This window comes from Podarcis cretensis (assembly GCF_951804945.1).
Source record: "Podarcis cretensis genome assembly, chromosome: 18".
Taxonomy (NCBI): Eukaryota; Metazoa; Chordata; class Lepidosauria; order Squamata; family Lacertidae; genus Podarcis; species Podarcis cretensis.
Window position 1 is genome coordinate 8,542,746 of NC_137188.1, and position 13,017 is coordinate 8,555,762.

Genomic DNA, 13,017 nt, shown 5'->3' on the forward strand with positions numbered 1-13,017 from the left:
CAGACTTTTAAAAACAACCCCTAAAACAGCAATTGAACATGAATTTTACTATCTAACGAGACCAATAAACTGCAGTCACACAATCAATCAATCAGTAGCAGAACTGGCTTCTACACAGTCCCGAAAACAAAACGAAAAGAGCCACAAAAACACAAAATAAATGGCAAAACCACACAAACCTCAGTGAAACAATCAAAACTGAAGTGTAACACTCAAAATGGAGCACGTTCGGCTTCTGAAAAATGTTCGCGAACCAGAACACTAACTTCCGGGTTTGCAGTGTTTGGGTTCCAAATTGCTTGAGTACCAAGGTGTTTGAGAACCAAGGTACCACTGCAGTAAAATTGACTTCAGGTCGCCTTGAAATAATTTTCCACCCGAAAAGAATCTAACCCTTGGGACCGGGGTTTCGCCAACTCGAGTCTCTGTTTTTGGACTACGGTTTCCATCATCCCTGACCACCGGTCATGCTAGCTAGGGATGATGGTGCCAGAGAATATTGAGAAGCAAAACAGCTAGTTAGCATGATCTTTATTAAACTGGTGCAACAGGGTGCTCAACCCCCAGGCAACAGGGAGGAGGGGAACCCAGAACATTAGTGCGCAAGCTCTTATATGTTGTTGTTGTTTAGTCGTTTAGTCGTGTCCGACTCTTCGTGACCCCATGGACCAGAGAACGCCAGGCACTCCTGTCCTCCACTGCCCCCCACAGCTTGGTCAGACTCATGCTGGTAACCTCGAAAACACTATCCAACCATCTCGTCCTCTGTCGCCCCCTTCTCCTTGTGCCCTCCATCTTTCCCAACATCAGGGTCTTTTCCAGGGAGTCTTCTCTTCTCATGAGGTGGCCAAAGTACTGGAGCCTCAGCTTCACAATCTGTCCTTCCAGTGAGCACTCAGGGCTGATTTCCTTCAGAATGGATCAGTTTGATCTTCTTGCAGTCCATGGGACTCTCAAGAGTCTCCTCCAGCACCAGAATTCAAAAGCATCAATTCTTCGGCGATCAGCCTTCTTTATGGTCCAGCTCTCACTTCCATACATCACTACTGGGAAAACCATAGCTTTAACTATACGGACCTTTGTTGGCAAGGTGATGTCTCTACTTCTCAAGAAGCTCTTATATAGGCTTTTGAAATTGCCACCCTGTAGCTCAAAACCACCCCCCAAATACATCATACATACATCACAGAAGGGGCGGTCTACAGCAGAATTCTGTCTGGCAGGAAACCTGTTAATGGGTTTACCTGGACAGCCTGGCCATTATTTTGTGATAATAGTTACAGGTAGGTAGCCGTGTTGGTCTGCCGTAGTAGAAACAAAATAAAAAAATTCCTTCCAGTAGCAGCTTAGAGACCAACTAAGTTTGTTATTGGTATGAGCTTTCGTGAAGAAGTGTGCATGCACACGAAAGCTCATACCAATAACAAACGTAGTTGGTCTCTAAGGTGCTACTGGAAGGAAATTTTAAAAAATAATAATGTGATGATAAATACTTAATTCCTGAGTCCAGGTCACAGGCTCACCCATATCCAAGAATCTCCTGACGAGTCTGCTGATTCTCCAGAGAGGAGGAGCAGTGTTCTGCTTTCTACTTATTCAGCTCCAGCGCCAAGTCAGTCAGTCAGTCAGTCAGTGTGTCGGAGAGAGAGAGACTGAGTGTTAGAGATTGTGTGTAGAGATAGGTAAAGGTACCCCTGCCCGTACGGGCCAGTCTTGACAGACTGGGGTTGTGCGCCCATCTCACTTAAGAGGCCAGGGGCCAGCGCTGTCCGGAGACACTTCCAGGTCACGTGGCCAGCGTGACATCGCTGCTCTGGTGAGCCAGAGTCGCACACGGAAACGCTGTTTACCTTCCCGCTGGTAAGCGGTCCCTATTTATCTACTTGCACCCGGAGGTGCTTTCGAACTGCTAGGTTGGCAGGCGCTGGGACCGAGCAGCGGGAGCGCACCCCGCCGCAGGGATTCGAACCGCCGACCTTTCGATCAGCAAGCCCTAGGCGCTGAGGCTTTAACCCACAGCGCCACCTGCGTCCCACGTGTAGAGATAAGGTTGCTGCTAAGAGCAGCAGTAGACACTCGGTGCAGCATTCATTTATGCTTAGACCTATTTAACCCTGTATATAGTTTTGTATTATAGTTGTAGTTATAGAATAAAAGAAGATATTCTACAGAGCTGCTCTCCGAGTTGTTTATACACTGCCAGACTCTGCTATACTCTGCTGTGCGACGACTATATTGTGGAAGTGAATCCGGTGCTCACAACTTTAAGCTGTGAGTCCACAGCACTTTGACCTGTTCCTGTGTAAAAGGTGGTCTCTGGAAGTGCTACCCAGCTCGCCTAGCCCAGTTGGGGTTGAAGTGCATGAGTCCAGTTGGTGACACTGGCTCAAGGGCGATGCTGACACTTAGAGACCAACTAAGTGTGTTATTGGTATGAGCTTTTGTGAAGAAGTGTGCATTCACACGAAAGCTCATACCAATAATAAACTTAGTTGGTCTCTAAGGTGCTACTAGAAGGAAATTTTAAAAAATAATAATGTGATGATAAATACTTAATTCCTGAGTTCAGGTCACAGGCTCACCCTATTCATACCCAAATGAGCCTTAAGGCTGGATTTGTGAGCACAGCGACAATGGAGAGGCTTTTCCCATTCCCATCCAAACTGCAGAGGAATATTTGAGGTCACTGAAAGAGTCAAAATGGCTTGGGGACTCTTTTCCTGTACTGTTTCAGACACATGGTTTATATATTTATGTATGTGTTTGCCTGGTACATTTGTGAACATTTATTTTATATCTTGGACCTTAAAATTCTCGTAACAAAGGGATTCTAAGAGTCATCTCGTCCACCCCCCCGGCAACGCAGGAATCTCAGCTAGAGCATCCTTGCTTAGAAACCTCCAGCGGTGGGTGAAAATTAGACGATTGTTCTGTACATGATGCACTTTTTAAGTCAAGATTTTTAAACAATGTGGACTGATCCCAGAGAGGCCCTTGGAACTTGGGCTTCATGTATACAGTGGTGCCTCGCAAGACGAAATTAATCCGTTCCGTGAGGCTCTTCGTATAGCGGTTTTTTCGTCTTGCGAAGCAAGCCCATTGGCGGATTAGCGCTGTTAGCGGTTTAGCGGCTTTTAGCGATCAGCTGTTAAGCGGCTTATCAACTGATAAGCGGCTTAGGAAAAGGGGGGGAAGGGAAAAAACCCTGCAGGAACTCGCAAGACATTTTCGTCTTGCGAAGCAAGCCCATAGGGAAATTCATTTTGCGAAGCGCCTCCAAAACGGAAAACCCTTTCGTCTAGCGGGTTTTCCGTCTTGCGAGGCGTTCGTCTTGCGGGGCACCACTGTAGTTTCCTAGTAGAACTGCTCCTGGTTCTAAGTGGGTTTTGCGTAATGTGTGATCACACTGACCCTTTAGCCACAGTTTGCATAACTCTCACCCACCCCTGAGACGTTTTGCCGAGCCACTGAGAGGCCTAAGTCAAGAACGGGAGGAAACCCAAACTTAAAAGTTGTGGTTTAGGGTTTTCATTGCCTTATTTCACTTTTAAGAGCTAGCAAAAGGATCAAGAAGGGCTGGGGCTGTTTCCCTGTTAGGAAACACTTTCCTGTTAGCACGGTTTGGTCTCCAGCAGTGTTTATAGACTACAATGCCCATCATCCCTGGCCACTGGTCCTGCGAGCTGGGGATGATGGGAGTGGTAGTTCAGCTGGAGACCCAAATTTGGGAAACCCCAATTTAGGGAAAAGAGTAAGGGCACCATTGCCATTCTGAGAAGAAGAGGGAGGTGTTCAAGGTGAGTTGATACAGGTATCATAATTGCGTTACCGTATTGGCCCGAATATAAGCCATACCTTTAAAATTCATGGGGGGGGGGAGAGGGAATAGCCAAATATAAGCCACTCTTAAAATTCCGCAGGCACTCACACCCCTTCCATTTTACCGTATAGCGGACGCTCAGGTACTTCCGGGTTTTGGCGCGTCCGTAACCTGAAAACGCGCAACCTGAAGTGTCTAACCCGAGGTACGACTGTATGCCTGTTTCAGCAGCGATATCGTAAAAGCCTGTTTTTGTAGGGTCGTGAATTTAAGCCGTGCTTGGCGCTGTGGGTTAAACCGCAGAGCCTAGGACTTGCCGATCAGAAGGTCGGCGGTTCGAATCCCCGCAATGACGGGGTGAGCTCCCGTTGCTCGGTCCCTGCTCCTGCCAACCTAGCAGTTCAAAAGCACATCAAAGTGCAAGTAGATAAATAGGTACCACTCCGGCGGGAAGGTAAACAGCGTTTCCATGCGCTGCTCTGGTTTCGCTTAGTCATGCTGTCCACGTGACCCAGAAGCTGTACGCCGGATCCCTCAGCCAATAAAGCAAGATGAGCGCCGCAACCCCAGAGTCGGCCATGACTGGACTTAATGGTCAGGGGTCCCTTTACCTTTACTATCTCCTTTTGGGAAATATGCAGGCCAATACGGTATGTTGTAGAGAAAGTGAATGAAGCTTTTTCTTTGAGGAGGGGCTCGTCCCACTGGCTCTTTTAAAAGCCGGAGAGTTGCTCTCTTGCGAGATTCTTTTTCGGCCGAGATGTAGGTACACCCTTGGTGCACAAGAGGGCACTGTTGAATTTTAACAAACCTTCCACCGATTGCAATGAAGGGCTGCAGTTGGGGGGGGGGAGAGTCTTTGCTTGGCATGCAGAAGTTGTCTGTCCCCTGCCTGAAACTGCAGAGCTGCTGCCAGTCCGTGCAGGCATAGCTAAGCTAGGTGGAGCAATGGTCTTTGCACGCAACACGTCGGGTTTTCTTTCTGCAAACTGCAATCTCCCTTAATCTCCAAGCCTAATGGCTGAACAGATGATGCCCTTCTCTGTATCTCAACAGCAGCGCACACAGTTTGCGAGGAAGAGGGAATTGAGATGAAGAATTGGTGCAGGGAGGTAAAGTAAAGGGACCCCTGACCCTTAGGTCCAGTTGCGGATGACTCGGGTTGCGCGCTCATCTCGCTCTATAGGCCGAGGGAGCTCCGCAGAGTGAGAAGTATAGTGTTCTCTCTCTCTCTCTCTCTCTCTCTCTCTCTCTCTCTCTCTCTCTCACACACACACACACACAGAGAGAGAGAGAGAGAGAGAGAGAGAGAGAGAGAGAGAGAGAGCCTGCATCCAAGGAGGCCAGCCCATCTATCATTTAGGGTGATTAATTTTTCATCTAGACGATGCCTTTTAAGTACCAAATTGCAGTATTTGCAAGAGTGCTGCTAATGATTAATTTAAATGGGGTTAGAATCGGTTTTTGTGGGCGAGGCCAGGGGGGTGGGAAAAGCTTTTATCAGCCCATGTGCAGCATATATCGATGAGTGGCAGAGGCTCCGTGTTCAGATCAAAGAGCGAGTGTCTCAAATATAAACCATCGGTCTGGATTATTCCGATTCCTGGCACCCTTTGGTTGTGCCCACACTACAACTCCCAGCTTGCCTTGGGCTTTTGGGAACTTGAGACCAAAAAAAATGGGCAGATTTCTCTAGGGACACACACATGCAAAACCCATAAAAATAAAAAAAATTATTCCTTGCAACAGGGTTTGGGCCAAAATTGGTATCTGTTGGTACTATTGATGGTTTATTTTCTGGGGCTGTTTTGCTTCTGGCAGGATGAAATAGACCAGGCACAGGCAAACTCGGCCCTCTAGATTTTTTAAGACTACAATTCCCATCATCCCTGACCTGTTAGCTAGGGATGATGGGAGTTGTAGTCCAAAACATCTAGAGGTCCGAGCTTGCCAATGCCTGAAATAGACACTGAGTAAAAATTCCACCAAACAAAACTATTCATGGCTTTCGTTCTTTAATCTACTGAACGCAGGGCTTGGGACGAATGAGTTCGGTTTGGCCAAGTCCACTGAATTGGTTCAAAATCTGAACCACGCCTGGAAGTAGTTCTCAGAATTGCCAGGTGAACTGAATTTGAGTTAGGGTCAATTTCTAGTAATCAGGTTCATTCTGTTTCATGTGTTGTGTCTTTTTAAATTTACGGAATCGTAGAATTGGATGGGACCTCAGCGGTCATCTAGTCTAGCCCACTGAAATGCAGGAATCTCAGCTAGAGCATCCATGACAGATGGCCTTCTAATCTCTGCTTAAAAACCTCCGAGGAAGGAGACTTTCTGAGGGAGTCTGTTCCACTGTCAAACAGCTCTTACCATCATAAAGTTGTTCCTGATCTTTAGCTGGAACCTTCCTTCTTGTAATTTCTTTGGTTTTCAGAACATTCAGTCGTACCTTGGTTTCCGAACAGCTTAGTTCTCAAAACGTTTTGGCTCCCGAACGCCGCAAACCCGGAAGTGACTTTTCCGGTTTGCGAACTATTTTTGGAAGCCAAACGTCCCACGGGGCTTCCGCGGCTCCTGATTGGGTGCAGGAGCTTCCTGCAGCCAATCAGAAGCTGCACTTGGGTTTCCGAACGTTTTGGAAGCCGAACGGACTTCTGGAACAGATTCCGTTTGACTTCCAAGGTACGACTGTAATCTTAGGGGGAAACACACTAGTTCCATTTCACTCTTTCTGTGTGTGTTTTGATGTTTTGAGCCAGCTTGGAATATTCGGAAAGCTATGTCTTCGCTCTCTCTCTTTCTCTCTTTTTGAGGGCCATTTAGGTGAACTTAAACCTGGACTGGTTCCTTTTAAAATCAACTTAAAACTCTTGCAGTTATTTCCAAGGAACAAGGAAATAAAAAGCAGAAATTCCCTACGTGTCTATTCAGAAATAGGCGCCATGGACTCCAGCGGGAGTTTCACCTGAAAGACTCGATTGCAACACAACTTTTGGTCTGCAACAAATGGCTTCCGAGGAGCAAAACGGTAAATAATTCAGGGCCTGGGATAGGCAGGACGAGATGGGATCCGGTCCGCCAATTCGAGGCTCCCTGGGAGGCAGAGTGAGAGATAAAAGGCACAGCCGCCCCTGCAATATTCATAAACCCCGGGAAGCAAAAGCTGCTGCTCGCTGCTGATGCGCCGATGGTTTTGCTCGTGGCTGCGGCTGACATGCAACAGCCATCGATCCTGGGAGGGATTGGAGGCGGAGAGGGATAGTTGGTGATTTGGGGAGGGCAGCCTTTGCACTGCACGAAAATGACTTGCTCAGTGAGCAGCTGTGAATGGCCACAGCTTGGTGGGTTCGAACAGCTCGGGTTCAGATCAGAGAACCAAGCTAGCAAAATGAATTTCAATAGGGGCCAATCTCAGGTTCTGCACTTAGGTTAAATAAGTTGGAGTTCTTGTTATTACATATACAGCACTTAGGTTAAATAAGTTGGAGTTCTTGTTATTAAACATACAGTGGTACTTCGGGTTACATACGCTTCAGGTTACAATCTATTTGTAAAAATTCAATAAACCGTTTCCATTCTTTTATTTAAAAAAAGTTTGTTATCTCTACAGTGGTACCCCAGGTTACATACGCTTCAGGTTACAGACTCCACTAACCCAGAAATAGTGCTTCAGGTTAAGAACTTTGCTTCAGGATGAGAACAGAAATCATGCTGCAGCGGCGCGGCAGCAGTGGGAGGCCCCATTAGCTAAAGTGGTGCTTCAGGTTAAGAACAGTTTCAGGTTAAGAACGGACCTCCAGAACTAATTAAGTACTTAACCCGAGGTACCACTGTACCATTAAAAGAGCACACTGAGAACTCAGGCCAATGTAAGTTTCTGTAGTGGGATTGGTAAAGGGTAAAGGGACCCCTGACCATTAGGTCCATTCGTGGCCGACTCTGGGGTTGCGGCGCTCATCTTGCTTTACTGGCCGAGGGAGCCGGCGTACAGTTTCCGGGTCATGTGGCCAGCAGGACTAAGCCGCTTCTGGCGAACCAGAGCAGCGCACGGAAATGCCGTCTACCTTCCCGCTGGAGCGGTACCTATTGATCTACTTGCACTGGTGTGCTTTCGAACTGCTAGGTTGGCAAGAGCAGAGACCGAGCAACGGGAGCTCACCCCGTCGCGGGGAATCAAACCGCCGACCTTCTGATCAGCAAGTCCTAGGCTCTGTGGTTTAACCCACAGCGCCACCCGCGTCCCATTGGGATTGGTCCCTACTCGCAAATCCATAGTCGATGGTAACAAAAACTAATCCATTCAAAAGTATGTATTCTGACAAGGATTACAAACTCAAATATAGATTACAAACTTTAACAGAGAATACAAACTCAAACTCATAAGAATTATGTATAACACAATAATTTGTTCCAGAATTAGAAATAAGAGTTTATGAGTAGAGATGAGATCATGTTAGTCCATAGTCAGATTTGATGTGAAGGTCTTAGTTTTAATCATTGAGCAAAAGTCAATTATGGATCAGAAACCAGGACAGGGCCCTGTTTCGATGTATTCACCTTCATCAGCTGGAAGCATCAAATATTACATGAAAATACATTTAAATTCTACATTATCATAAATTATAAGACAGTCATAAATTATAAAACAGTGTTATATAACATTTGGTTCCTTACCTAATTTTTTAAGGGTCGTGTAAGTTTTCAGATAAATATATCCTGTTATCTTCTACGTTTCTCAGAGATAAGTACTGAAAATAATCAATATTAATAATTACTTGTGTTGAATCAAATTAAAAACTCTAAGGCAGCATATAATCATATGATTCCTCACCTATGTGAGGTTCTGCACTTAGGCAGGAAGAACTAGAACCAGACTCCGCTAACCCAGAAATAGTGCTTTAGGTTAAGAACTTTGCTTCAGGATAAGAACAGAAATCGTGTTCCAGCGGCACGGCAGCAGCAGGAGGCCCCATTAGCTAAAGTGGTGCTTCAGGTTAAGAACGGACCTCCAGAACGAATTAAGTTCTTAACCCGAGGTACCACTGTAGATTATATTCAGGTCTGGGAAGCACTTACCGTATTTTTTGCTCTATAAGACTCACTTTTTCCCTCCTAAAAAGTAAGGGGAAATGTGTGTGCGTCTTATGGAGCGAATGCAGGCTGCGCAGCTATCCCAGAAGCCAGAACAGCAAGAGGGATCGCTGCTTTCGCTGCGCAGCGATCCCTCTTGTTGTTCTGGCTTCTGAGATTCAGAATATTTTTTTTCTTGTTTTCCTCCTCCAAAAACTAGGTGCGTTTTATGTTCTGGTGCGTCTTATAGAGCGAAAAATACGGTATCTTTCACAGAGGAAGTTGTCCGCAAAAACTGTCTGCATGTCTGAGCAGCGGCTCTCAAACATCAGGGTGAAAGTTCCAGCTTTCCAGCTTTCCCAGGACGGCAGTAAACATTCATGAGGCGTAAACAAGGCGTTTTATCAGTGCCTGGGGCCTTGGGAGCGGCTATATTTAAGCACCAAAACACTCTTGTTTTCCAGATGAATGGGGAGGCGTGAGCAATGGGGCAAAATATGGCAAGCCTGCACAGAGCGGGGAGGGATAAATTTGGTTACCGGGAAGCAACACAGCATCATTTTCTGGCCTGGGAGACTGGCACAAAGGGCACCTGGAGTGACGGCAGGAGGTTAACTTTTTCATATCTGGCTTTTCCTGCGAAATACGAAGTATCATATAGAATTGTAGGGTTGGAAGGGGGACCTCAGAGGTCCTCTAGCCCAACCCCCTGCTGTGATAAGAATGTTAAAGTCTTAGATATATAATAAATGTTCATAAATGTACCAAGCAGGTACATAGATCAGCACAGGAAAACCAACCTGAAACCATTTTTTGATTCCCAAACTGACCAAATGTTTTCTCTGCAAGGTCAAAGGAAAATGGAAAACCCTCACCATTGTCCTTTCCTTCACTAATCCTGTCATAAGGGCATGTCTGTGTTTGAATAGGGTGAGCCTGTGACCTGGCTCAGGAACTAAGTGTTTATCATTACAAAAGACTGGCCAGGCTCCCCAGGGTATCCAATCAAGTGAGCATTAACAGGTAACCTGTCAGACGAGATAAACAACGCACTCAGATTTCTGTTGTAGACTGCCTTTTCTGTGATGTAGGTATGATGTATCTGGGGGGTGGTCTTAGGTTGCACCCCTTCTGTGATGTATGTATGATGTATGGAGGGGTGGTCTGGAGCTCCAGGGCAGGGAATTTAAATTTCTATATAAGGCCTTGCGGGCCATTTTTCTGGGTTCCTCCTCCTTTCCTGCATGTGAGGGGAGCACCCTGTTGCAACAGATCAATACAGATCAGGCTTACTAGCTGCTTTGCTTCTCAATATTCTCTGGTTGGCCTGTTATTCTCTCCTACCAATAGGGAACCTACGTAAGGACTCTATACGGGCTCTTGGATACCCCATAAGGGAAAAAGGGCAGATTTTTGTTTACAACACTGCAATACAGGAATCTCAGCTGAAGCATCCAGGACAGTTGTCCTTCCAACCTCCAAGGAAGTTCATATAACAGTTCCATATCATGATCCTTAAGCAGATAAATAAAATTCATTGGAAACTATTTAAAAAATAATAATGCAACCGTATAATCACAAACGGAAGCCTGTTAGTCAATGAATTCTCCCTGTGCACGGAAGGGTTTCTGCAGGTGAAATGCAAAGTCCCCATTGCCCCTCCCGCCGCTGCCCGGGCTGCCACGTTGCCCTCCGAAAATCTGCTCTGGAGGGTGGCGGGAACCCCCCCCCAGCAGATTTAGAGGGTGGGGCGGGGAGGGGAGAGGGAAGGGAAGTTCTATTGGGCAGCCAGTAGTCTTTGCCCTTTGTGGAACGACTTTCACTGGATCCCACCCAAACTGAGCCTTCTTCAAAACAGCAAAGAGAGGCAGAGTCCAGGAGAAACTGGTTCAAACGTGTACATTTTTAAGAGGTGTTTAAAGGTCATTCTGGCCTCTGCTTCACGAGTTCTCTGATCCAGGGCATTCGGGGGAAAGGGGTCGCCGTCTCGGGGAAAGGCCTGCTTCTGCGTTGTCGCCAACCCACGAGCAGGGTCTCCGCAGAAGCGGACCATCCGACTGTCCCAATTTTCTAGTCCCAGATTTACAGAAGCCGTCCCGGTTTCTGATTTTACCTTGGAACATAGCTGTCAACCGTCCCTTATTTGGTGGGAAAGTCCCTTATCCCAGCGCTGTGTCCCGCTGCTGTCCCTTATTGATGATGTCCCTTAATTTTCCTGGGTTTCAAAGGAAGCAGCTCCTCTCCCTCACTCTCTGCCGGCCAGGGAGGAGGGAGGCTCCAACTGTGTTGCTTGGCTGCGTTGCTCACCCCATAAGGAGTCTAAGAACGACTGGGGGGTGGAGCTTGCATGCCTTGTGCCAATCAAATCGGCCGCGTTGCCCGGGGACTCGGCTTTGCTCAGCGCTTCCCAGCGGAGAGGTGACAGTGGTTTTCCTTGCTGCATCCCCTTTGCCGGGTTGCTGCGCTGGGGGAACCACCACTTGAGGCTTCGTTTGGCTGCTGGCTGGGCTTTCTGCCTTTGGCTCGGAGGGGCTCAGAAGTTGAACATACCTGTGCTTGGAAAATCCCTTATTTTGGCTACTGGAACCCTTATTTTCGAGACTGCTGGTCCCTTATTTTCAAATCTGTAAGTTGACAGCTATGCCTTGGAATGTCCCGCTTTTCCTTAGGACGTCCCCTCGTCGAGCAAACCTTCCAGGGTCTCGGACACAGGGGGTAGTATGTGGAGATGCTTCCTGGAATAAAAACACTGGCTTGCAGAGCAGGTGCCCTTTCTTCTCGTGCTGGTCTTACCTGCCTCAGGTGTCTCTTGAAATGGTGGCGATCTTTCCCTTGCTGGGACAAAGCACAGGGATTGGTTTCTGTGCGGCCACTGGCATGCAGCCTCCAAAAACCTGCTGGCAAGGAAAGATGGCCCCTAAGCTATACACTGGTACCTCAGGTTACATACGCTTCAGGTTACAGACTCCGCTAACCCAGAAATATTACCTCGGGTTAAGAACTTTGCTTCAGGATGAGAACAGAAATCGTGCGGCGGCAGCAGGAGGCCCCATTAGCTAAAGCGGTGCTTCAGGTTAAGAACAGTTTCAGGTTAAGTATGGACCTCCGGAACGAATTAAGTACTTAACCTGAGGTACCACTGTAAACTGGTCCCCACCCCTGCTGTTAGCCCCCAACCCCAGAACCTGCCTGGATTTGGAATGTTTTCCGTGGAAGAAAGGTGATGATAACTGTGATGATGATGGATGATAATAGTTTATTATTTCATAGAATCATAGAATTATAGAGTTGGAAGAGACCACAAGGGCCATCGAGTCCAACCCCCTGCCAAGCAGGAAACACCATCAGAGCACTCCTGACATATGGTTGTCAAGCCTCTGCTTAAAGGCCTCCAAAGAAGGAGACTCCACCACACTCCTTGGCAGCAAATTCCACTGTCAAACAGCTCTTACTGTCAGGAAGTTCTTCCTAATGTTTAGGTGGAATCTTCTTTCTTGTAGTTTGGAGCCATTGCTCCGTGTCCGCTTCTCTGGAGCAGCAGAAAACAACCTTTCTCCCTCCTCTATGTGACATCCTTTTATATATTTGAACATGGCTATCATATCACCCCTTAACCTCCTCTTCTCCAGGCTAAACATGCCCAGCTCCCTTAGCCGTTCCTCATAAGGCATCGTTTCCAGGCCTTTGACCATTTTGGTTGCCCTCCTCTGGACACGTTCCAGTTTGTCAGTGTCCTTCTTGAACTGTGGTGCCCAGAACTGGACACAGGACTCCAGGTGAGATCTGACCAGAGCAGAATACAGTGGCACTGTTACCGTACTTCCCTTGATCTGGCTCATCTTCCCTTGATCTGGCACAGTTGGAGCCTCCCTCCTCCCTGCCCATCTGGCTGGGTTTCCCCAGCCTCTCTGGGCGGCTCCCAACAGAATGTTAAAACCACACACAGAAAATCAAACATTAATAAACTTCCCTAAACAGGGCTGCCTTCAGATGTCTTCTAAAAGTCAAGCAGTTGTTTATTTCCTGATGGGAGGGCGTTCCTCACTTCTCGCAGTGAGGGAACCGCCAGAAGACCCTTGGACCTGGACCTCAGTGTCCGGGCTCTCTATGGGGCTGCCTTCAGATGT

The 13,017-nt window shown here is 47.3% G+C and overlaps 1 protein-coding gene and 1 long non-coding RNA gene across 2 annotated transcripts in view; one reads left to right on the forward strand and one right to left on the reverse strand.

Moving 5' to 3' along the window:
• Positions 1-11,649, forward strand: part of LOC307207165 (putative acidic leucine-rich nuclear phosphoprotein 32 family member C) — a 38,825-nt gene extending 27,176 nt beyond the window's left edge. Inside the window, exon 6 of the mRNA XM_079960929.1 lies at positions 11,560-11,649. Within this exon, the coding sequence (XP_079817055.1) occupies positions 11,560-11,634 (75 nt within the window). The 3' untranslated portion in view covers positions 11,635-11,649. The remainder of the gene's footprint in view (positions 1-11,559) is intronic.
• On the reverse strand, positions 7,788-11,548 carry LOC307207301. The gene is made up of 3 exons (XR_013834622.1): positions 11,004-11,548; positions 8,495-8,568; positions 7,788-8,386 (listed from the first exon to the last, which is right to left on the reverse strand). It is a non-coding gene; the product is annotated as an uncharacterized lncRNA (long non-coding RNA).
• Positions 11,650-13,017: the final 1,368 nt, after the last annotated feature.